Genomic DNA, 25388 nt, shown 5'->3' with positions numbered 1-25388 from the left:
ATTCTACCTTGAGAGGTGAAGGCAAGAGGACAGTAAGTTTTGAGGGCTAGCCCAGGCTACATAGGCAATGACAGCCTACTAACCTACTGAGTCAGAGAAAATAAAGAAAAGGCCAGAGAGACATCTTACCCAGGTAACACAGGTTTCCAAGCGACACATCCCACACTAATGAAGCTCAGCAGCAGGCCTCTCCTGCCCGTCCCACCGCACCCAGGCTACTGCACTGCCCTAGCCTACATTAAAGACAGAGTGAGTCCTCCCAAGGGCAAGGGTCTTTCCTGGCCAGAAGTGCTTCCTGCTTGGCAACTCCAGGGTGCCTCCGGATCACACACCAAAGCCCCTATAGGTTTAGCCAGGTGGGGGAGGGGTAGGCTGGCTAGAACAATACCCCTGGTGGTTTAAAGTCTTTGTTTTTTAACTGATTCCACCTTTTATGGTAGGTTGTGAGGCATCCTGGGGGTGGGGGTGTTAGATCACATCATTTAAATATTAACTCTAATCGCGGTTGCTTACATCCCTTGTTCTATGTGAGGGCTGAGATCATGGAGACTCTAGATGACATTGCCTGTGAGTGGCAGAGCCAAACCTGGGGAGGGAGAGCCTCTTTGAACACTCAAGGATCATTTATTGAGATCCCACGATCGATCTGTGTTTGCACAGGAAATCTTGCTTTTCCTTAATTCTCACACTGCAAGTACCTAAACACACACTTAATAAGGATTGCTGTGGCTTTCACTCTCAGGTGTCCCCCACCCCCCACCTGGGACATCTAGAAATGTCTGGAGGCAACATTGTGATTTTTCATACATGGGAGAGTGCTGTCATCTTCTAGAAGAAACCTGTCTGGAGTGGCACCAAAGTCCTACGATGTGCAAGAGATACCCTCCCTCATAAGAGAAACACCTAGACCAAAAATGTCACCTGCAGAGGCAAAGAGCCCCTGAGGAAGGGACAGCAGGAGCTGGGGGATGGGGGGGGGGGGTACTCTGTTCAAAAGAAAACAAAGGAAAAGCAATGGATGGGCCAGACTGGCCACAGGAGGGGCAACTGCTTGGACCTGCTATACAAGTGCCCAGCCCCCATTCTTCCTTGGCCATCAATCCAGAAACCTAAATTTTAATGTGAAACTATCTCTTTTAAAAGTCCACATCTAATTTGCACACCTTAAAAATCCCATGCAGGTTAAACAAAAGAAATCAGGAGGCACTGAAATCAGGGCATAGAGAGTAAGAGCCAGGGCTGCAGCCTAACAGGGAGAAAGGCCACTCCCCACAGGGGGGCAAGTATTAACATCACATCTCAGAGGAACCCTCAGGCTTAGTCAGTGCCTTGCCCTACCTACTTCCCTCCCAGGCAACATTTGTTGTGCTAAGAGTCTGTAATAGAATCCTGCTGATGTGGGTTTTCCTGCACAACAACTCTAGGAGCTAAGTCAACTTGTGCCCTCCCATTTTAAATACAAGGGGTCCAGCTCACGAAGCCATCCCTCAACTTTTCCAGGAAAAGGAAAGATCAGTGTTAGAATCTGAGCCCCATCTGTTAGCCCCATATCTATTCTTGGAGGTGACGCCAGCTTGTTGGAACTCTGGTGTCCACACAGAAATACCTACAAGGGGCTTATCCCACTCTTGTGTCCACACATTGGCAGCAGTGTTATCCCTGGGGTCTGATCAAGCCAAGCTCCCCAAGTGTTCAGAACCTCATCTAAAGCTGCATTTTCCCAGTGGGAGTGAGGTTCTTCTCCAGGTCACTGTTTGATACATCAACCACAGGGAGATGGCCGCCGTGGATGTGGAGTAGGTGGAGGCCCAGAGGATTGGTAAATGCTGCTGCACAGGGCAGATTTACTCCAGAGAGCCACCCAGCCTGAAATTCCAGTGGTGCTGGGGTGGAAGAACCCCAAGTTAAGAAGCTCATGACGGTTTCTGTGTCACTAAATAAGCAACCAGGAGAACATTCCAGTTGATTCTGTCTGCTCTTCATCTCAGACACTTTACCTCTCTCCCCGGCTTATTCTTTTTATTTCCTGACCCTGGAATTTTATGGTAACCCCTTCTCTCCCCTCTAAATGTATACAGGAGAGAATTATCTAGCACAAATCTTACTTCTCAGCCACTGCAAAGCAAAGAAGGTAAAGGAACAATTAATAGGAGGCCAATCTACATTAATCTACAAAAGGCATCCTTGAGGTTCAAACATAATGATCTCTCAGACCAGAAATACTAGTGCCTTAAAAAAAAAAAAAAAAAAAAAAAAAAAAAAACTCCAGAAGTCCTATGCCATTTTCCAAGCACACCTCAGACTCAGATGAACTCCGTCCCTCTCTGCTAAATACACACACAGGAGCATGCTGGATTTCATAAAATGATTTTAATAGAAAAGTACAAGATATGAACAAAAATAAATAATCTTTATCTCCTTTCTAGCTCAGCAAAATGTATAAAGATTGGTCTAAAATGTAAGTCTCTCCGTTCTTTGAAAACACTGTTCAACCTTCTAGATTGGCTCACATCAACCTTTAATTACATCTGCTTCATGAAGTTCGTTAACAAGGCATTTCCCTAACATAAAACACCGTCCAATCATCAGCTGTAAGTGTAAACATTAATCCATGTTAACAGGCAAATTCAAAGATCCCTTTTATAAGTTTTAGTTCTTAGGTGTCTAAATGTTTCTGCGATTTAAAAAAAAATCATCTTGAACCTTCACAACATGCCATCTTGTTTACAGCTCCACCAAGAGAGGGAAGACTAGAAAATGCTTTTCAAAACAATAAATATTTTTAAAGTATGCTTTACAGTAACAGTGCAGTGATTTAGAGCTTGCCTCCATGCGTGTGTGCATTCAACATGTACCAGAAGTTACAAGCAACCTTGCCATCCCCGCTCTCTACCTATATTTCAGACTAAACAGCTCTTGCAGGCGCCTTTCATGGGTGATCATGTTAATATTAGCTCATACTAGTGATCAAGTTAATATAGCTCTTGTCCACAGGTTGTGTCATCCTGCTCTTGGGCCCTATCTGAAGGTTCCATTGGCTTGAATACCGTTGCAGAAAAAGACACATGGGAACTGGCTATTGGGAAAATCCCCCCGGGGGGAGGGGGGGACAGTGTGGGCAGGCAGTGGTCGTCCTGGGAAGTGGCAGCCCCAAAGGTCAGGAGCACAAAGAAACAGGACTGGAACAAGATAGCCTTGCCCTAGAGCCCGACACTGACCATTTTGGATGTGGTTCTGCTTGCCACCGCCTGTATATAAATGCTTCATTGATGTTCCTGTACTGGGAAGGTCTTGAATGCTCTCCAGGATGGGAAGGGAAAAGATGCTGACATTGCTACCCCGAGTATATGTTTTAGCAATAAAGAATACTGGTCAATATACAACTGAAGAAAAACGGAAACAGATGTGCGTCCTAGAGCCACAAGTTGTTTGAATTTGCCCAGAAAAGCTATTTTAAACACTCTATATGTTGGTCTACTGTAGTGTGTGTGTGTGTGTGTGTGTGTGTGTGTGTGTGTGTGTGTGTGTAATAATGCATTCTTGGTTTCCTTTAAAGGTTTCAATATGTTACAAGGTTATCCATAAAGCAAGAGGGGGAGGGGCAGGGAGGGAAAAGAAAAAGGCAAAGGACCAGATAATGTATCAGTCTACAGTCCTGGCCAGATTCTGGTCTACATTTCCAGAAAGCAGGAGGCCTTCTATTAATTGCACATCACACAGGGATTCTTTAGTTCCTGTTCTCTGCAGACCCTTGCTTTCTTCCCATAAAGACTGGGACACAGAGATGTCCCACAAGACCCCTCTTCAGTCAAACCGAATAGAGAGGTGCAATAGTTATAGTGGCAAGCACAAAAATACAAACATGCATGCACACATGCATATCACACACATGTACATGCATGTGTATATAAGCTGAAAAGCTGCTCCTGGGTGAGAGGGTGAGCCTTTTTGATTCATCTCTGGGATGTTACAATAGCAACACACTCTCAAACAATTAAGTCGCATGCATAATGCCAAAAGAATGTGAGCAATCCTGTGACCAGCTTTAAGCCATCTGCTTGATTCTCTCTCTCTTTTTGAAGGAACATATATAGGAGAAGAGAATTCCACTTTTGTTCCAATACATATAGAGCTCTATTGAGGTTTCCCAACAGTTTGGGTTTGGTTTAAAAAAAAAAAAAAAGTCTGTTCTTCTGTTATTTGAACACATAACTGCCCTAAGCTGTCTCTTGTGGCTTCAACTAAAAATATTTCTCTACATGAATTAGCTGAAGGACAACTGAAACCTCTTACCAATATACAAGTAACATTTTATTTTATATTCTATCTTCCATTGGCATAAGCCTTTCAATGTTCTTTTTTTTAACCAGTGAAATATACAAATCACACAAGACAGAAATATGTACATTAAAAGTACAGAATAAAGGCCATAGGGGATATACAAAATATCTGAAGGATGCGTAGAATATCTTACATTAAATAGGTTTTTTTTAAAGCTAGGATTGTTAAACTCCACTCTGCTCATAAACATGAATCACTAAAAACAAAAACAAAAAAAGAACATAATCTGATTTAACAAATAAGAGAGAGAGAGAGAGAGAGAGAGAACTTCATGGTTTTTGTAGAATAAAAACCAAAAAGTGACATTTTAAACTAAATTAGTGCTTTTTTTCAACATCTTTTGCTTGCAATTCATTGTAGCTGAGGGGAAATGAATATTGTTGGGCAATAAGTTAAGAGCCACAGGACTGAGGTGACCAGAAGGCTACCAAGCCCATGAATGGATACACACATTTTTTTTCAAACCTTGTAAGAGTATCAGGCCTCGAAAACAACACAGCAGATGTCACTTTTGAAACAGAGGTGCCCTTATTTTAAAACATTGTTTAAACTAGCTATCTATGTGGTGAGCTGGTTTGCTTCGGGAACTCAGATCCGTCCTGTCAGACAGGACAGTCCCAAGTCCTCCCTGGGAAAGGAGTGAAGCAAACAGACAGGAGGCTGGTGATCCTGGGTTCTGGGAGCCTCTCGAAGTCCAGGGCTGCGACAAACCACAGTGCCCTCCCCACAAAGAACACCAAAGAGAGGGTGGAGAACTGGCCATGGGCAGGAAGCAGAAAGGCTACTTTCTAACCAACATACATTCAGGACATGAGCCCTGAGAGCTTCCTCCGAGTCTTAGCTTGCTTCCTGGTATTCGTGGTAGGATCCTGTCACAGGTCAATGTTAAGACTCAAAATTTTTGGAAAAAAAGAAATCCCAATTGGACTGCAATGAAGGACGATACTCCAGGCAGAGAGCAAGCCCAGAGAAAACTGTAGGTCTAAATCCCAGACTGCACTGAGATATAATTATATCTATATTTATATATGTATATTTATATATATGTTATATACAAAAAAACTGAGATATCAGGCACCATTAAACCACATCCCCCCTTATAAATGCAACTGTTCAAGTACACTAGGAACAGTTTTAGGGTACACCTGCAGGGTAATAGGAAAAGCACAAATGGAAAGTCTAAACGCAGGAGGATAACAACCAAACAGCTGCAACACCTCTGTGGACTCCCTGGGCCAAGAGATATCATCAAAACACATCAAGTTACCGTACCTCCAAAGAAAAGCCTCAGAGAACAACCCCTAAGTGGCTGGTTCTGAACATGGCTCCTCGTGTACATTTTCTGCCCTACCAGCAGTGAGTGTCCACCAGGGCTGCCATTCGGAAGCATGGCCAGCAGAGAGTCCAGAAAGGGCATGGGATCATGCAGGAAGATGGCTGCCATCATCTCCTCACAGAGGTGTTCGCAGTGCTCAACTACATGGGACTTTCTTGTTGCCTGTGGGGGTGAGGGGTTGCAAATGGGATTCATGGGTAATTTTTCATTTTTAAGAAAATAAGATGGCTTTCAAAACAAGATTTTTTTTTTTTAGTCAAAAATTCCTTTATGGATCTAAAAGTCTGGTATTAAGAATCAGCTGGGCTAACACAAGATTATGGCCTCAATGTAGGAAACTTCAAGTTTTCTAATTTCTGGGGACCTCCCTCCCCCAGCCCACCGGCTCCCCAATATTCATGAACTGTTAGAAAAAGGCCCATTCATGAATGGAGTATCTGTAGGTGGGACACAGTAACATACATGATATGCCTGCTTCTGAAGATATGAGATTCTTGCTTGTACCTTCTAAAAGATCATTCTAGAAATACACACACACACACACCAAAAATACAAACAAACAAACAAACAAACAAAACCCAAAAAAAGAAAAAACAAAACAAAACAAAAAACCCACAAAACCAGGCTGGTAACCTCTGGGTTAGGGAGTGTCTCATATTCTGTATTTTTGGCATATATGTATATTTAATATATCTATATTTAAGATCTTTTGTACCAGAGCACCTGCAATTCATTTTGGTCACAGGAACTGTTATTCATGGGTCTGTACCTCCTCCTTCACCTGGATACCACCCATCTCAAAGGACTCTCTGTTTGAGAAGAAAATGGCTCCTACACCTTCTAGATGTGAACCCCCAACTGCACAGCTAAGTTCGAATACATAGTTTTTCCCCTTTATCCTGTAGCATCAGAAGAAAGAAATTTTGTACTAACTTTGCAAAGATCCTCAAAATAAATATTTTTCTTAGTTTCCCCCACTATTGCCAAATATTAATTATAATATTAATAATAAACCACAGAGTTCTTAGATGGTAACAGAAAAGAAAAAACAAAATAAAACAAAACAAAACACATGGTTCCAGCTGCAATTCTTGGGGGAGAAATAAAAAGAACCAGAAGCACTGTACTTTCTATAAATAAGTGGGTCCTGGGAGTGGGACTGGGTGAAGGGCAGGCACACCACTATTTGCACACGAACTGATCCACAATCTCCGTGCACTTCTTGCATTTGACATAGCAGCACCAGTGAAACTTGCAATGACAGCGTTCGGTCTGCACTGTCTTAAACTGGTCATAGCCACGCCCACAGCACATGAGCTCGCAGCCGTCCATCCCCTCTGAGGTCTTGTTGCACAGGCGTCCCTGCGTGCCCAGCGAGCCAGTGCTCTCGTTGCGCACACAGTAGTCCGGACTGGGGTCGATGTAGACCAGGTCCTGCGTGGTCGGGGAGTTGAAGCGGCTGTTGACCTGCACCAGCTTGCCCCGGCTGTTGAGCCTCATGGCCGCCGCGCTATCATACTTCTCCTTGAGGGCATCGCCCACCTTCCGGAAGTCCGCCAGCTGCAGCCAGCACGTCTTGAGGCTACAGGAGCCAGACACTCCATGACACTTACAGGCTACATCTGCCAGGTTGTATACTGTCTGTAGGAAGAAAGGGGGAAGGTTATTGTACTGATCCCTGGAGGAGGCGAGATGCAGGCATGGGCCTAGTACACACTTTGTAGAGGCAGCCATGTCCCTTGGCTGAATTCAAGGCTGTGTTACATCTTCATTTCCCACCACTAGAAATATTGTATTGCCTTCTTTGAAACTCTGCAACTTCTTAGTCTTTATCATTCTGTCCACCACTATCACATTCAGATGGGAACAGGAGAAAGAAAGAAAGAAAGAAAGAAAGAAAGAAAGAAAGAAAGAAAGAAAGAAAGAAAGAAAGAAAGAAAGAAAGAGAAAAAGAAAAGAAAAGAAAAGAAAAGAAAAGAAAAGAAAAGAAAAAAAGAAACTGATCCCAGTGGCCTCCAGTTTTATGGGAGGGAAACGTTATCAGTACAATGAGATCTCCATATCTTGCCTATCCTACCTGAACGCAGACCCACATCCAAGCCTCTGAGGGGTGTGCTATTATCCATTTCTTTGCAGAGAAGGAAATGGAGGCCTAGAGAGACAAGTTCTGCCCAACCACTGGCCAGTGGGGAATGCCAGGATTTGAACCCAGACAGTGGGACACCAAGCCTATGTTCAGTGACTTGGTAAGTGCTGAGCTGGGAAGGGGTCTATCCCCAGTGGGATCAGGGTTTCAATGCTCTCCCATTCTACTGTACTACTGTGTTAGCTCAGCTATCAGGACACCTGCTGTGACACCTGTGACCTCATCCAGTCATGCTAGCAGCTTGGTGGCATGTGTAGAAACAGGTGATAACACGGTGGCATAGGAAGGAGGCTCACACAGATCACACAACCAGGTTGTAGGGGAACTTGGTCTGGGCTTCAATTATGTCCACTGCTGTACCCTCTACATCCCGACTCTGTCCTGTCCTACCCTAGGTCTTGAGGACCACCTTGCAGCTGTGGACAGAGGATGTCTAACTTTGCCCTTGAACTTAGGCAACTGGCTGCCCCTTTCTAAACCTATTTGGCACCTTTGGATGGCACCAACTTCCTACACAGGAGGGTAAAATTGAAGGAGCCAAGGAAGCACTTGGCACTCCAAATCCATTCAGTAAGCCTGGTCTTTCTCCAGGGTGATGGGGCCATGGCCCTGGGTTTTTTGCCCAGTCACCTCAGGCCTCCCAGGAGCAGTGCTCATAGGCCTGGCCCACAGTACTGTGCCCAACAGTCTGGGAGGTGGTGGTTGCCTATTTATAGTCCTACTGCCCACAGCTCCTCATGCCAGCGACCTTTCAGAGTCATCATGGTATGGCAGCACTGGCCAGGGCCTGTCCAGAACCCAGAGCTGCTTCTGCCTGAACAATTACCTCCCTCCTCCAAGGAATTATAAGGACTTTCTTTTACTAGGGGCCCACAGTACTTGCCATAAAGACTTGCCATAAAGACTTTCAGACTGAGGAAGGCTTTGCAAATATATTTAACCTTTGCTCCCCTTTTAAGGAAAACCAAAAGTTAATGCCCTAAAAAGTGTTAATATGATTTTCTGGCATAGTGTACAACTTTCTAAGGTACCTAACCTCCATTTTAGAGAAGAGCTGGTTTCTGTGCCTCTTTCTTACTGACCAAGATCCTTCCTTTGGCTCATCCTTCCCATGACAGAACAAAACCAAAGACATGGCACCTTAGAAGATGCAACTATCGTTATTAAGGGCAACAAAACCAGCCAGGTCACTTTCTACCTTCTGGGGGAGGGGGGTTCCTCTTGACACTTGGAAAAGCTTGACCCTTCCCTGCAATAGACAAGCCCCTCAGGATTTCTCTCTAGGAAAGAAGAGATAAGGAAGTTCCAAAGATGGCAGGGGACATTTCTGGTTGAATGTGTCCATTGGATCCTACACAGAGGGGAAGATGCCAGGATGATGGGGTCCTGGAAATGCACCCTTAGGGGTTTTCAGAGACCGGAGCTGGACCCCTCCCCTGCAATCACGGCTGGACTTACAACAGTGACAAGCAAGAGAGTGGCGCTCTCTAGGTGGCAACAACCTGGCCCCTCAGGGAAGCACAATCTCATTGACACCCTCAGATGTGAGAGGAAGTTAGCTGGAATTATCTCCATGATCTGCGGCTTCCCTAGGTCCTAGTATTCTGCAGTGTTTAATAATTAACGTATCATTTATCAAGCACTGACTGCTGACTGACTTTAAACTATAATCTGAGCTTGAACCAAAGGAAGCATTGTTGTAAGTCAGATTTCTTATGGTGTGGCCCTAATGCCTGATCTCACTCCATCTTCACAAGGACCACAAGTGGGAGTCGTAACCACGGCCACTGGAAGATATGCAAATGTGGACAACGACACCAGAGGATCTGATTTTCAGTCAGCATCTCCAGTGGCCACGCCCCTGTGTTTCAGCCCTAGGCTCCAATGCATCTGTTTAAAGTATGTTAACTGAGACTTATAACATAGATGCACCGCTTTTCTTCCGTAGCTGCTAAGTGGTTGGCCTCAGTTTCCCAATCTGTGAGACTAGGGTGTTGGGGCCAGAGGCTCCTTCCAGTCCTCCTTGTTCTACTCTGTGATTATCTTCCTTTTTCCTCGCCCCAAAATACAGAAGAGTGAAATCTCTGACCAGAGAGTTCCTGGCACCTACCTTGGGTTCTGTGAAAAACTAATGACCCTGGTTTTCAATGCTGCCAAAGTTAAGAAACATTTTCACCCCTTCATTTTAAAGCAGCCATAAAGTGCCATGTGTTTAACCGCAGGGGAAAAAAGGGTCTTTTAAAATATCTTGGAGTAGCTTTTCATATCCACACCAGGGGAAGGAAAGAGGGGGGAAGCAGGAGGCTCAGGAAGGCTGGGGACAGAATGTCAGTTTCTCTTCTCTCTACAGCCACCCTGGATTTGTCTGATGGTCAGACTTTAAAAATGCCAAACTGCTAAAATGTCTGTCCTTTCCCTAAAAAGGGCCCATCAGGTCTGCTACAGAATGCCACAAGACAGACAGGGAAAAAGAAAATAAGTGTCCAAGTTAAAGTGAGGCCTTGGCCTTGCTTGGTGCTTTCCCCAAACTGAAACCCAGCCACAAATGGTGACCTCTACTGTGACCATCTGTGGGGACCAGCTAAAAAGATACACAGCATACTTCTCAGAAAAGAGCTGGATCTCCAGAGTTCATTTGTGGATCAGTCAGTCCCCCTAGAGGGGGAGGGCTTTCTAGAATGCCTACCTTTCTACAGAGAGGCCCACAAATGATGAAGTGACTCAAGGAAAAAAAAAAAAAAACTTTGAATCCCAGTACTCACAGGTGAATCTCTAAGTCAGAGGCCAGTCTAGTCTACAGAATGAGTTCCAGGACAGCCAGGACTACAGGGGAAGGGGGGAACCCTGACTTGAAAGACCATGAAAGGAAGGGAGGGAGGGAGGGAGGGAGGGAGGGAGGGAGGGAGGGAGAAGGAAGGAAGGAAGGAAGGAAGGGAGGGAGGGAGGGAGGGAGGGAGGGAGGGAGGGAGGAAGGAAGGAAGGAAGGAAAGAAGGAAGGAAGGAAGGAAGGAAAGAAGGAAGGAAGGAAGGAAGGAAGGAAGGAAGGGAGGAAGGAAGGGAGAGAGGGAGGGGGAAGGAAAGAGGAAGGGAGGGAGGGAGGGAGGGGGTGAGTGAAGAAGGAAGAAGGGAAGGAAAAGAAAGAGAGAAAGGAAGAGGAGAGAAGAGAAGGAAAAAAGAAAATAGAAAAGAAAAGAGAAAGAGAAAGCCAGAAAGGAGCAGAGCCGAGGAAGATGGAGGATGCCAAGTATATACAGATAGGCCAAGGTATGAGTATCCGGAGAGACCTGAACTGAGGGGGCCAGGACCCAACTCCTGTGTGTGGTGGGAGGGTACAGGGGGTGCAGGTTGGGGATAAATGGTATGGGGGTTGGTGGTGGCAGGGGGACCATGGCACTCACCCTACGGCCTGCTTCATTGTTGTGTAAGTTCATGAGGATGCGTGCGCTCTCATAGGAACCCTTAGCGTGGATTCGTTCCCTTTCTCTAGCGTCCACGAACTCCTTGGCGAAGCGGTAGCCATAGTCGATGTTGTCTCCGCAGCCGCCCCACAACCAGTCCCGAGGCAGGTCCTTGGGGCGCGCAGCGCGGCTGCAGCCACAGGTAGACAGCTCGCCCTCCCGGCATGCTCGGCTCATGGCGTTCACCACCCCAGCTGCGCTCACCGCGTACGTGAAGGCCGTCTCTCGGCTGCCTGCGATTAAGGATGAGGGGTCACTAGATTGCCTGCCCCACACAGAAGCCTAAATCTTGCTGGGAATGGGGGGAGAGAAGGCGGGGCGTCACTAAGACCCCTAACGCACTGGCCTGTGCAGGCTGGAGAAGGCTGAGAGAGCCCCAACATACATAGATCATTGGAGAGGTAGGGATCCCCAGCACTCTGGCCTTGAACCCCATTGTGGGGCTGGGGGAAACCACTCGTCAAAACACGGGAGCAAACAGTTCTCAGGCCCACTGCGGGCAGAAAAAAACTAGACAGAAACCCCCTGCAGCAAGAAGAGGAAGAAGCCCTAACACAGAAAATCTGGATTATTTGGTGAGAGAGAAAGAGAGAGAGAGAGAGAGAGAGACCGACCCCAACATGCCTCAGCTGCTACTGAAGTGAACCGGCAGAGATAAACCTCTAGTTGACATCCCATACAGAGCCCCACTCCAAAATGTACACTCAGGCCTGGGCCCACCTCGTGACAAGCTCAGAAGGATGGATCCAGTCACATACAGCAACAACAAATAACAAAGGGGACAGCAATACCTGCGTCTGCTAGGATGTTTTAGAGTCTAGGCAGGATTCCAATCCTGCTGGCTTGATTTTTCATTAACCCCGATTGAAGATATTCAAAACGTCTTATTTCCAAACATGCACATGAAAGAAGTCATTGAAAGAAAGCTCAGAACTAGGCTAGACTTTTTTTTTAACCCTTGTTCTAATGTGCATATTGTTTTCACCTTGAACAGAGCAGAATTTGCTAGGCTTAGAAGCCTCTGTATATCTCAAGTCCCCATCTCAAGCCAGCCTGGGGGCCACGGATAGTTTCTACCTGGCACCCTTTCTCTGCAGCTATACTCTCTTCCCGGCTATGGGACCCTCTGAGCTCTTCCCTCTTTACCACTCTGCACAACAGTGCTAAACCTGCCCTGGAATTTCTTCATTTGAGAATGAGCAATTAGGTTTTTTGTTTGTTTGTTTGTTTGTTTGGTTGGTTGGTTGGTTGGTTGGTTGGTTTTTTGTGCTTGTTGGTTTGGTTTAGTTTCTCAAGACATGGTTTCTTTGTATAGCCCTGGCTGTCCTGGAACTCTGTAGACCAGGCTGGCCTCAAACTCAAAGATCTCCCTGCCTCCACCTTCTAAGTGCTGGGATTAAAAGTGTGTGCTGCTTCCGCCACCACCACCCCTACATGAGAATAAGCAGTTAAGTTTAAAACAGCTTCCTGGTTCATCTTGGTTCTGCATCAACTACTGCCCTGGACCACTGGACTCTCCTGCTCTGTGCTCTCTCTACCCATGGCCTTCGCCTGAAGTGGTGAGATGACAAGATAAAGAAAAGGAGAACAGACTCAGGGTGAACAGGGAGGGGAATAGATAGAAAGTGTGAAGATCATTTCCCCACAGAACACTTATGGGAGCCCCATCCGCCAGCCTGAGCTCTACCTGCAAAAGGAGACATTGCTAATGTAACAAGAAGCAACATGATAACCAGCTGCACCGTGAGAGAGAAAGGTTAACATTGTGCCCATTGAAGGAAGCTGGACCTGCATGTAGGGGAAAGACTGGTACCATGCCTCACTTTCAGAATCAACTGTAAAATAAGAGTATTGAAATGAATGCCCACGAACTAAAGGTCCCTTCTGATGCTAACATCCCCTGTACCAGACTGGATTTCTCATACAGTTAGGAAGCTTGCAAGCAATCTTTATGAAGCAGGGGCAGAACAAAGACAGCTGATCTCAGCCAACCCCAAAGAGAAGGCCTATCCAGGAGGATGGTCCTGCTGACTCTGGTACCTGCCCTCTCCAGGATTAGTACTGTCCCATAGTTCATGGGGGCCATTTGTGATCCCCAGGAAGTCCTATGGCTTAAGTCATACAGACTCCCCCTCCTACACTTAACAAATGAACAAAAGCCCATCAGGAGTGTGCTGGTAGTGGGCAGGAAGATGGGACCAGAAAGTCCCAGTGGGGCTTTACTTTAGATGGCAGAGTGTGTGCGCTGGGGGTGGGGTGGGCTGGGGAGGGGGAGTGGAAATAAACCAGGAGAGCAAACGGATTGGTGGGGGTTATTTGAAGATTAACACTGATAATGTGGGAAGTGGTGTGGTCTGAGCAGGAGAGGGTTGTGGGATAAAAGTGTGGGTAGAGGAAGAGGAGATAAACTGATCCTCAGAGGACAGAGGGGGCTGAGACACTGCCCTTTGAATGCACAGAGCGTAAAGGGCTTTTATACAAAACACAAATCCTACAGAGCTTTTTTTTTTTTTAACCCATATATCTAGCTCAATCATTTTGATTTTCATCCAGAATACAAAACCTGCTAGGAGTCTCTAAGCTAATTGTTGACTGTGGAAAAGCAGCAGTTTGAAGAGCTCTGCTTGGCTGGGGCTGTGTGAAGCCTCTGTGTCTCTCTATGGCTGCTCATTTGGTTAAGTCTCCCTCTGCATGAAATCTAGGCTGACTTGGATCCTCACATCCCTTAAAAATGGTGCCTTCCTGACATCTTTTCACAGTCTAAAAACAAAGACAGGAGAGGGACAAAAGCTGGTGGGGAAAAGGAACACGGGTGAAAAATGAGAATGTTTCCAAAATGAAGCTGGGGGCCCTTCAGGAGGCTGCTGCGCACGGTGCCTCCAGGGCAACTGGCACCTTAGAAAAATGAGCCTGGAGAGGGGTCAGAGGTGGCAGCAGGAGCTTCTCAGACGCTGGCCCCTCACAGGGTCAGGGTCTCACAGACAAGTGTTCCTCTCCACATCCCTGGGATCCTGAGAGTTTTGGAGTGACCCGGGCACACCTTGGGCACCAGAGGTGTTTTCAACTGTCCCAAAACTCACTGACTTCAAGCAAAGCCTGAGCTCGGAAAAAGAAGGCAAAGACTTTGTTCCATTCTTGGAGTTCAGTCTCTGATCCTTCTCATCCAGAAAAATTTATTATAATTTTCCTACTCTCCTTCCCTTCTTTCAAATATTAAGGAAAAAATTTAAAAAGCCTCTTGAGAGTCAAACCTAGGCTGGCAGGTGGCTTTCTGCTCGAGGATAACCAGGTACTTGGGAACCTGGATGCATGCTGTGCTTCCTGGAGCATCCGATGGCCCACCCACAGCACTGGTCACTGGTCACTCTCACCTCACCAGACTTTGAGAGGGTGGAACTCACACAAGCCCCACCGTCCAGTCCCTACCAGGGAGTACCACACAGTCAAAGACCAAAGAGGAGACAATTAAACGCAGGTGTTTGGAGTAGGAGCTCTGCTCAGGCCTTGAGGACACAGGCACTTTGAATCTTGGACCACATTTAGGCGGTATTTAGATTCACTCAGCAAGTGAGAGCTTATCTAGTACACTCTTGCCTAGAGCAAGCCCCCTGCCAAGGATGAGGAGGGAGAGGAAGGAGGATGTCAATCAAAGCTATGTTCAAGTGAGTTCACAGTTGGGAAGCACTTGCAACTGCCCCTTCCCCTGGCTTTTTCTAACTCCTGTCCCTGTGAGAACACAGGTTTTAAAGGCGGTTGAGGTGCTTATAAAGGAAACACCCAACAGCACTTGACATTTAGATAAAACTCTGAAGGAGGTTTTAACTTCTCTCTTGAAGTTTCGGAAGGCAGAAGTAAGGTCCCTACGATATCCCCATTTGGCTACCTTAAAACAGTCTATATCTAGTGATCATTCCCGCTTCCCTGGGCTTTGCTACTTCAGTCCGACCCCAGGATATACATTAGCACATTTTAATCATTGACAGAAAGGACAAAGCCCCATGAACCTTGCAGGCTGGGGCGGCAGGCTGTTCCCCCACTGGATTAGAGGAGTGGTTTCCAAACCTGTGTTATTTTCGCTTATGAAGTCCCTTGGCTCAAGCATCCACTGACAACTCTTTTTTGTTCTCAATGAATGCACTTTTTAAGGTTTTCTTTCAAAAGTATTTTATCCATCTGTGATGGATATTAAGCCAACTCTTTATCTCCAGTCAGTATAAACAGTTAATTGCCTTGATAAATTGCTTCTTACTTTTGGAGTCACTGCAGTCTTATTAATTATAAGGGCTTGTTTGCATAAAACTAAAGAGACCTAAAATATTCACACTAGAAAACACACAGGGCCCATCTGTCAAGTAGGATCGCAGACTACTGCAGAAAACCACAGGCAAACTGAGTTTTCAATTATTTTTTTTTCTTTTGGTCCAATTTAAATGCTGTCTCCTCCCTGAATGGAACAACAAACTCAACAACATATTTGAAATTAAAACTCAAACTGCACACAAAACATTAAATTAAAATTGCTATGACAGAGTTTCTAGGTTGAAAGCCCAAGTATGTATTTTTTTTTCTGCCAGTTGTCAAAAATCACACACACACACAAGTTGTATCACTTCTTATTAAAATTCTTTCTGGGACTAAAAATAAAGCTTTTAACTTTATATATCTCTGTAGCCTCAGGAAATGTCTATATTAGGAAAATCAAAACCTTACTGCCGGCATTGCCAGCGTTCTAAAAGATGACAACTTGGGCCATTTGGATTGTGGCTTAAGACACAACCATCAGGAGGGTTTTTAGTTTTAAAAGGGCTTAAATGGCTCTGCTTTGCCACATCTACTTTTGATCAATCAAAGCAAAGCAGGATACTGCTTCTACTTTAAATAAAATGCATTTTACAAAAAACATGAAGTGTCATAGAGAACGATGGGATATGAGGTGTCACTCTACTGATCTGGTTCAAGGAGTTAGAAACTGCAATCAGAAGTGGGGATCAGAAATTAAAACCATTCTGGAAAAGAATGCATCTCCCAAGCCATCACCCAGGCTGTAAAGCAGACAGCTCATCAAACATTGAAGCAAACACAAAGACCTTTGCAGACAAAGGTGATGGGCATCCCAACACGTCCTACCTATTTGCATCACCCTGCCAAAGACAGAAGTATTGTCCACTGTGCTGCAGTTCCATCTCCGATGCCGGAACTGGTACTGGCATTCCTTGATGCCTGTCTTCGCACCTTCTCCAATGTACTGCATGTGGTCCTGATACAAGTGGCAGAGTTTCTTCTGTCCTTGAGAAAGTCCTGCCAGTTGGCTGCAGAGAGGCTGTGCACCTATGATATATACTTCTGACATCTGAACAGGGTTATTCATACCTAGAGACCTGCAAAGGGGAGGGGGAGATGTTCATTCAAGATTTACGTGAACTCTAGAGGTAGCTCCCTCCTTCCCAAAAACCTGTCAGCCATTCAGGGGCTTGAAGCAAACAAATGCCTTTTCTCTCCTGTTTGTCTGCATGACAAAGTAGGAGAAGGGCTTCATAGAACTCCTCTGTTTAAACCCTGCAGAAAACAGAGGTATTGTGCAGTCCCCACCCAGCCATCTGGCTCCCTCAGTCAGTGTTTTCATTGCCTTCTTCTGCAGTCACTACATACCTGAACCAGTATTTCTGAAAGTCACTGAGAAAGGGGGGGGGGGGGAAGTGGAGGTTTCCAGAGACCAGCCACTGGCTTTAGAGAAAGTGACTTGGTACCTACAAGGTAGATGAATCCTCCTTGAAAATTCAGGAACATCAAAAGTAGAGATAATTAGGTAGGAGATAGCAGTACCTTCCGAGAAATGGAAACACAGATGGGGATGTCTATACAGACTGAAGAAAATCCCCCATGTTTTTAGACATATTAAAGGGGATTCTTAAGTGAATATGAAGGATTCAAGTTAGGAAATCCAATGACCAGAAGTCACATTTAACAGTCAGAAAAGAAAAGAAAAAAAATGCTATTCTGTTACCAGGGAGAAAATATCCAGAATGGTGCCACACACAATCCCCGGGATTCACTGCAACCCAGAGAGAAAACCTCATTTAGGGACATTTGACTATTTCAAGTTCACCTCCCTTTGATCAAATTTCAAGTGCAAATACTCTCTATTTGGGGGTTAGATGTCTTCTAGGACTCTGCTGCTTCAGACACTGTGGCTTAATAACCTCAAACGACAGAAAAATAAAAGGGAAACTCATTTTTATTTTACCTGGTGAGGGGGTGGCAAACGTTATAGATAGACTTACAATTATTAAAGAAGTGCATTTCCCTTTTAGTACACGATGTTACTGTAAACCCACATCTCAACAAGGGCCTCATAGAAAAAGGCTGAGATTTATATATTCTGATTTCCCCGTGGAACTGAGTGTATGATTTACAAAATGAGCGGGTTACAAGAAAATTCACATTTTAAAAGCTCATAGAACATATACCATCTACATTAGATGAATGTACCTAAGGCCATAACATAGTCCAAGTGTAAGTTTTTGTTTTTTAAAGGCAGAATAGGCACACAGAATCAACTTACCACCAAGAATTAGCTTCTATAACAACCTGGGCGAAGGAGAAAAACGTGGCCAAAGCCATTAGGAAGAACTTGGAAGACATGGCACCTCCAGCGGTCCCCAAAGCCACTCCCGGGCTTAATATTCCAATGGGCTTCTGGAGAGGAAAGAAAGGAGCAGATGTTTATTGCCTTCAGATAATTTTCAAGCATACAAGTTTAAACAACGGAAACATCCGAGGTCTCTTAAGTTTACTGTTGATTGACTGCGCTTCTCCTCCGTGAGGTTTTTGATGGCAAGATATAGGCAGTTTCTTTTTCCAAATTAATCCACCCACGCACCCTCACCAGGAAGTCTTACTTCGCTGGGATCCTGCGCGCGGGGCACGCCAGCGATTACAAACATGTCTCAATGCTGTTGAGTCAAAGCCCGGGTACCAGGTTTCCTGCAACTTCCAGTCCCTCACCCCCTGGCTTCCCTCTAGTTTCCCGCTGCGCTCGGTCCCTCCCAGAAAATTCACTCGGTAACCCGCCGCCACCCTCGTCCTCTCCCGGACCTGGGCCGGAGCAACAAGTGGAGCCAGAATTAATTCCATGGGCGAGAAGAGCGCGAAGGCGAGTGGAGCGCACTGCCGGAGGCTGCGAGGAGGCGGGGTGGCCGGCGCGGGGGTGGGGGTGGGGGCAGGACGCGGGAGGGAAGGGCAGGGGGTGGGGGCGAGGCCCCAGGGACCAGCGAGGCGCGCGAGTGCCCAGCTGGGAAATGCAGCTCCGAATTAACATCGTATGTTTTATAATCAGTTTACGGGGCCGATTTTGGGAAAGCCACTTCCAGATGGGGAAGAGCAGCCTGGATTTCCTTTAGGATCTGCTTCAGCCAGTTTGGGGCGGGGAGTAGATGGAGTTGGGGGGTAAGGGATAATGAATGGGAAGAGGGTCGGCTCTCCCACCCCAGGGAACCCGGAAAGCCTGCCCCCTCCTGCCAGCGGCCTCAAGTCAGTACGAGAGGAGACGTAGGTCTCGGATAGAAAGAAGTATCCGGCTTCAGTTCCTTTAGGGGAGGATCTTTCCCCTACCCTTCCCTTCTCTTGGACCCCATTATTCTGACTTTTTACTCTCCCTCTGGTCCCCAGGTCCAGCAGCGGCTGGGAGGCGGGGCGAAAACCACGGAGAGCCTGTTGTTTCTCTTGGAGTTGTCCCCATGTTTTCATCGCACCACTGCAGGCCTGTGTCTTGAAGAACACTGCTACCCTGCCTCCAGTCTAGCCTCTCTGGCCCAAGTCGGGCTCAGTTCATTCAGTTCCAAAATGTTGGCAAACGGAGCCGAGGCGACAGGTCCCCAAGCGGAGCCAGCTCCCAAGCATCAGCAGTGCCCCTGGCCTCCAGGGCGCAGGGAGCCGGGCGGAGAAGTTTCCTTCCTGAAGATATTCGGGGGCAGAGAGTTCTCAGGCTGCTCCCACTGGTGATTTTTCCACCTGCAGGCGGCGGCGGAGAGAGAAGAGTGTGGGTACGAGGAGCAGGTTTCCAACGTTCCCCTTTACGTCTCTGATAAGTGTAACTCTGTGATGCCCAAAGCCCCCGAGGGAGCCCCTTCTTTTGGAAAGGCAAGAAAGGTGAACCTCTTCCAGGCGAAGGCCCTGCCGAGACCAGCTCCGCAAAAGGGATGAAGGGGACCCTGTAGGCAGTAGAAATGCTAAGGGGCCTTGGAGCAGGCGGTAGCTTTCCTTTTCGAGCCACCCCTTGGGCTTGCACACCTCCGGGCTCCTGGTAGAGGAGTTTAAGTGCTTCCCAGTGCCAGCTAACCAGTGCTCCGAGTCTCGGCTCGGCCGTCCCCAAAGCACAGCAAAGCTGGGGACGCATCCTGGAGAGAATGGAAATGTGGAGTTTCCCCAGTCTAAGAGAAAGAAGGTTCAGTCTCCTTCCCTACCCCCGCCTGAAGTGTCAAGTTTCCTCCAGGGGAGGGGTGGGCTTCAGGGTCTTTCTTTGCGCGGCCCAGGCTGCAAAGGTTTAGAGTCCCTAGTGGAAGCTAAAAGCGCGCGCGCACACACACACACACTCACACACACACACACACACACACACACACATTCACACCACATCTATACACACCCTCGTGCACACTTACACACTCGTATGCACAGATACACACACGCTGCGAAGGGCTCCAGCTCTCAAATCGCGGCGGGTCTCACTAACTTTTGGAGCTTCACAGCGGGCGGGGCGCGCGGGGCGGGGCGCGGGTGGTGGAGAAATTGATAACAGATTCGGCGGATTACAGGGAATCTCTTTGTTAGAGCCGAAACCACACAAACCGAACCCTATCCCGGCCGACGCCCCCGGGGCAAATCCACCAGTTCCCAGAACCCTGGCTAACAGCGAGCGGAGGCACCGGGTTTACTGGACTCAGGTCTCCTCGGTTACAGCTTAGGGGTGTCCCAAGGAGATCGGCCGGAGAGTCCCGAGAGCAGCATCTGCCTTGGACCCTCTTCACTTGCCTGGAAACCTCGGTTTTCTTTCCTCTCCAGTCTGTTGCAGCCCCACAAATCTGAGCGATTCAAGGAACTCACAGCGAACTCACTAAGGAACACTTCCACTCTAGAGTGTAAAACATCCGACCCGGTGAGTTTAGGAGAAATCGAAGCGAAGAAGACGGTGTGGAAGGAGAACTTTCGGGAGACTCCCGCAACAGAGTTATATAGATTTTTTTTAAAAGTTCTGGTCAAAATTATCCAGAGAACGAGCCAAATGTTTTCCAATAGGGTTGGGAAAGCAGGCTGAGAAGCCGGAGCATCTGTCGTTCCCCGGCGTACAGTGGAGGGTGCGGGCTTTTAAGAGGTGCAGCGCAGGGGTGGGTGAAGCGAAGGAAAAGCGTTTGCGAGTCTTGAAGCCAAAGACGCTGAATCTCGATGCTGCTGCTTCCCCATAAAGGAAACCTCAAAGCTTTCAGGGTGGACTAGGTGAGAGGTGCAGGCTGCAGCGCTGATCTAAGGTGCCAACACGAAAGAGAGGGAAGTTGGTGGAAAAGACTATTTCCTCGGTCTACATAGCTACAGGACACACATAAAAGTGCTCAGCTCCCAACTAGAGCGGCTAGGCACAGAGTCTTTTTCCAGGGTCAGGGGCGGGAAGTAGGGGGCAGTGGCCCTACTTCCCAGTTGGGTCATTTCCTTCTGCTAGATTCTACATTTAGGGCCCACGTCTGAGAGTGGAAATGATGAGAGATGCCAACTAGGCGGAAGAGAGTGACCCAGGCTCCCAGTGGCGAAAAGGAAGATGGGAAACTCCCAGATCTCTGTTCTTGAAGAGATGGAAATTGAACAGTGTTCTCCAGTCTGCTCTTTCTCTGAACCAAGAAGACCGATGGAGAAACTTGAGGGAGAAGAACTCTGTCGCTGGAACAAACTTGGTTCTCCGGCTTCAAGAATGGCAGAGAGAAGACAATGAAGAAATGACCAATGTCTGCTTAAGGGGGAGTAGACAAAAGAAGCGTTGCTCCCCATCTTTAGGGCCTGGGCCCAGCTGAGCTGTACCTGTCCCACTTCATGAATACACGTGGTCAGAGCACATGCAGCAGGCAGAAATAGCCAGTGAGATAAGCCAGAGGTTGTCTGGAGCTGCAGTCAGGGTAAGGAACCTGAAAAATTCCCGAGTGACCCAGAATTGCCAGGAGATCGGAGAACAGTAATAGTCCAGGAGATAAACTTCGGCTCTTTTCCTAAGCTTCAGCGATGTTCCCCCAGGGTTCTCAAGGACCCACACACAATTACCTCGAGTAACTGAGCACAGAGTCATTTGTCTAAAACAGTTGTGTAGCCCCAAGAGAGAGTGAGAAATCAAAGATCGGTTCACTCCCAATCTTTACAGGGGATTTTTTTTTTTACAGACGAAGTTCATAAATGAAAACAAAATCACTGTTTTTGTTTCTGTGTTTAATGGATGAAGAAGCAGAGGCTGAGAGAGGGAAACACAACAAGCATCCAGGACCACAGAAAGAATTGGTGAGACAACCAGGGCCACACCCGAGGCCTTGTACTGTGACACTCCCTCACCAGTGACCAGAAGGGTCGAAATCCTTAGTCCAAATTGCCCAAGGCCTCATTGCTGGGTTACACCTATGGCTCTTTTCTATTTGAAGCTCGGGGTAACACAGATTGTCCCCTGGCGGAGACCTTAGAAGGGTCTTGGTGGGAAGAGTGGGGCTGAGTTGTCTCCAGGGGTGCAAAGTTGAAGGACTGGGACTCAGAGAGGCCTTATTTCCAGATGGCCAACAGGGGGCAGCCGGCACCGCGCGGCCGGTTAGAAAGGCCGCGTTAAAGCTCAAGAGTTTTGCCGGCACGTAGCGCGCCCCTTGTGCACAGGAGCGCTTTGGAAGGGAAGACCAGGGTCTTGGGCTGGACCTCCTTTGGAGGATCTAGGGCCGAACCGCCAAGACTAAAGCCAGCTTGTCAAAAACTGATCTCCAGCTCCCCAAGTCCCCAAAGCAAAGCAAGGGTCCCAACGCGTCCTCTCATACCCTACTTTCCGCCATTCCTCAATTGCTGGGTACTTACAACATTGTCTCCTCCAAATCCCCCCCCCCCCCGCAAAGCCTCGCCTGATGGAAAATGTCTTGAAATTAAATCTGGCTAGGTGTGCTAATATCGTCAAGACAGCAGATGCTGAGGAGGTACGACCTCATCACCCGACCCAAGTTATTTCCCAGGAGCGAATTGTTCATTTAAAGTGAGACCACGGAGCTGTGGCTCGGACAGGGCATAGAGGGTAAAACAGGGCCTTAGAAGCACCGGGGTTTAAAACCCTTTCTTTGAAGAAAGAACGTTGTTTGCTTTTAGGAAACAGCTTCGTACCGATCTTCACCTTACTCCCTACTAGAAAGCTGGAAATGAGAGGTATGAAGTATAAATGGAAATTGTTATCGAGGCGTGGAGGATAACCGAAGGAAAAGTTGTTTGGAAAATTGCTAGTTATATTTCAAGACGAAACGTTAACTTTTTTGTAAAAGTGAACTCTCGGTGACCCTCAGAGTGTGTGACTCGGCTTTAACATACAACTGACAATTAAAACAAACACGAGTTCACAAACTAACCCCCGCCCGATCTCGAAACGCAGAGGCCCTAGAGTCTCCAAAGCACTAGGTTGACTCCGCTCAGGGGGCAGGATTAAAGCCACTAGGACCACTACTCCCCGCCCCCAATGCTGCAGTAAAGGACCTGAGCTCACCCAGAGGCCGCTAATAAAGCTAATAACGCGACCCTGCTCCCCGCGCGGGGTGCGCTCTGGCCCCCCGCCAGGCACTCTTAAAGGCACAGGGGCCGGGAACGCTCGGGTTACTCGACCTGGAGAGCCGGGAACTGGGCCCTGATCGGAGGTTGGGGGTGGGGTGTGCGTTGCTCTAGGGTAGGTGGCCCCTAGTTTCCTTAGTCTCGCAGCCGTTTCTCCTAACACAGTCCTCATCCGGCCTCAGAGCTTCAGCCACACAATCTCCGCGTGCCGGTGAAATGAGCGTTTGATATATACTTGATGAATCGAATCATTATCCAGTCACTGAAATACACGTAGTAAAACTACACTCCAGTTCTCGAGGTAAAAAGGCGCGCCGCCTGTGACCCGAACTGTCTTTCCTGCCCTCGCTCTTCTCCATAGTTGAAAAGGTTTGAAGAATAGCCGGTGCAAAAAGTCTCCAAGGACGCAGAGGCAGTGTCCCCAGGGTAAGGGACGAAAAGATAGGAGTCCCTGCCGGCGATATTGGAGTTTAGCTTTCTCCAGGCAGTTAGAGAAATGGAGAGGATAGGGATAGATTGAAAGAGTTCAGTTAACTTTGAAAAGGGGGGGAAAAAGTAGGGAGCGTCCGTGCGCACAGAACACTTACCTTCATGGCGAGGGGGAGGGGGCACGGAGAGGAAGTCGCCACCCGAGCGAAGGCGGCCGAGGAATTCAAGCGAAGCGTCGGGGTTAAGCCTTGGGGGACAATCCAAAGCAGGGCTGCGGAGTCCTCCTGGGCGCGTCGGGTGGGCGCAGCGACCCGGAGCGGAAGCGAGCACTGGCGCCCGGACTCGGGCAGAGGAGTTGGTATAGCGTGGAAATGTGCCCAGGAACCGAGAGGGCGCCGGCGCGCGCGGGCGAGCAGCAAGCGCAGGGCCGAGCGGGGACACAGTGCAGGAGCCGCGGGTCCGACGAGGGCGCGCAGGCGACTGTTCCGCGGCGAGGCGCTCCCTCTCTAACGTCCATCAGCGACGGCGGTAATTAGGGCTTTCCAACCCCAAATGTGGGCGTGATTGTGCAAAAGACTTTACAACAAATAATAAAAAAAATTCTTCACAAGAAGGTGAAAAAAAATGCCCCACTACTCAACTGTGGCCCGAGGCGGGGAAGGAGGGGGGGCAATCCCTGTGCCCAAGATGCCCCCAGTTCATTCACACCACGAATTCTGCAGACTCCAGGCGGCTCACGCCTCCTGATTGTCAGCTCCTCCTCTCTGGGTCTGTGGCCGAAACGTCTGCTTCCAGGGACTGCTCCTGCAGCTGAGTTAGCTAGTGAACCTCTGTGTACACACAGACACACACCCAAACACACACACATACACACACACAAACGCACACACACGCAGACACAGAGACACGCGCTCACACACACACACAGACACACACACACACACACAGAGCAGCAGCAGCGGCGGCGGCTATGGGACCACAGAACAATCAGGCACGCATGGTTTTTTCTCCGGGAGATGCCGCTGAAATCGCACAAGTCGCCATCAGAGCTGCAAGAGTCAGCGCCAAATTTTGTCCTTTCATTTTAGAGTCTGGCAAAAACCAGGCGCAAAGAAAATGGGTTCAAGGCAGCCCTGAACTTTCTGCCGCTTGGTGGCTTGAGCGGTTGATGGACAGCTAGCCTGTGGGGGAACGTTGGCTTCCCCCTTCTGGTCCCCTTCTTTCTTTCTTCCTTTCTTCGGGTTAACCTTCTTCTTTCCACCCCCCCGCCTTTCCAGAGAGAACAGAGCGAGAGGACGGAGGGCGCAGAGCTCCGCGGTGGCGACTCAACTCCAGAGGTCCATGGCGGCCGAGGCTGCCCACCTCCTCGGTCGCGGCCGGGGTCCGAGGGGCGGTCGTGGGGCCCGGCGGAGGCCGCGGAAGGAGATGGCAATGCAGCGGCCGCACAATCCGGACTCCGGACGGCGGAGGCGGTGCCTCGGAGCCTGCAGCAACTTTCCAAGCGATGCGGTGCCCCACAGACTGACTGGCCCAGCGAGGGGACCGCGTGCCCCCCACCCCCGGCCCTCCTGACCAGCTCCCTCACTTTCGCCCTCCCTCTCTCCAGACTCCTCTTTCCCTTGGTGTTCTCAGCGAAAAAAAAATATTTTTAAAGTTGCAGAACCAAACACGGCTGGAGAGGCAAAGGGGGGTGGGGGGGGGAGAGAAAAAAAAAGTCAACTTTGCCTATGCGCATGCGTGATGAGGCTGTCCTATGACAAACTTCTCAGGATTTTAAAGCTGTACTACGGGACAGGGTGCCTGGAGGCGGGGTACGCTCCCCCTTGGGCCCCCTCCTCAAGGCTCCCCATCCCCCAGGCAT

At 48.2% G+C, this 25388-nt stretch overlaps 1 protein-coding gene across 5 annotated transcripts; it reads right to left on the bottom strand.

Annotated features, from left to right (window-relative positions):
- Nucleotides 1-2351: 2351 nt before the first annotated feature.
- Wnt5a (wingless-type MMTV integration site family, member 5A) lies at nucleotides 2352-25257 on the bottom strand. 5 transcript variants are annotated; one of them, XM_030247779.1, is made up of 6 exons: nucleotides 23686-25257; nucleotides 20312-20800; nucleotides 17844-17977; nucleotides 16409-16659; nucleotides 11222-11514; nucleotides 4680-7318 (listed from the first exon to the last, which is right to left on the bottom strand). In XM_030247779.1, exons 3-6 carry the CDS (start codon nucleotides 17921-17923, stop codon nucleotides 6860-6862), a joined length of 1083 nt encoding a protein of 360 aa, XP_030103639.1. In that variant the 5' UTR covers nucleotides 17924-17977; nucleotides 20312-20800; nucleotides 23686-25257; the 3' UTR covers nucleotides 4680-6859. The 5 variants fall into 5 exon arrangements, with proteins under 5 accessions (XP_006518986.1, NP_033550.2, NP_001243153.1 ...); XM_006518924.3 differs by lacking the exons at nucleotides 20312-20800; nucleotides 23686-25257 and adding exons at nucleotides 18925-19291; nucleotides 19942-20251; XM_006518923.4 differs by lacking the exons at nucleotides 20312-20800; nucleotides 23686-25257 and adding an exon at nucleotides 18181-18291 and having other exon boundaries at nucleotides 2352-7318.
- Between the last annotated feature and the right edge of the window lie 131 nt (nucleotides 25258-25388).

Source organism: Mus musculus, chromosome 14 (assembly GCF_000001635.26).
Source record: "Mus musculus strain C57BL/6J chromosome 14, GRCm38.p6 C57BL/6J".
In the NCBI taxonomy this organism is placed as follows: Eukaryota; Metazoa; Chordata; class Mammalia; order Rodentia; family Muridae; genus Mus; species Mus musculus.
Note: the sequence above shows the minus strand (reverse complement) of the source record. Positions and strands in the feature narration are given on the sequence as shown.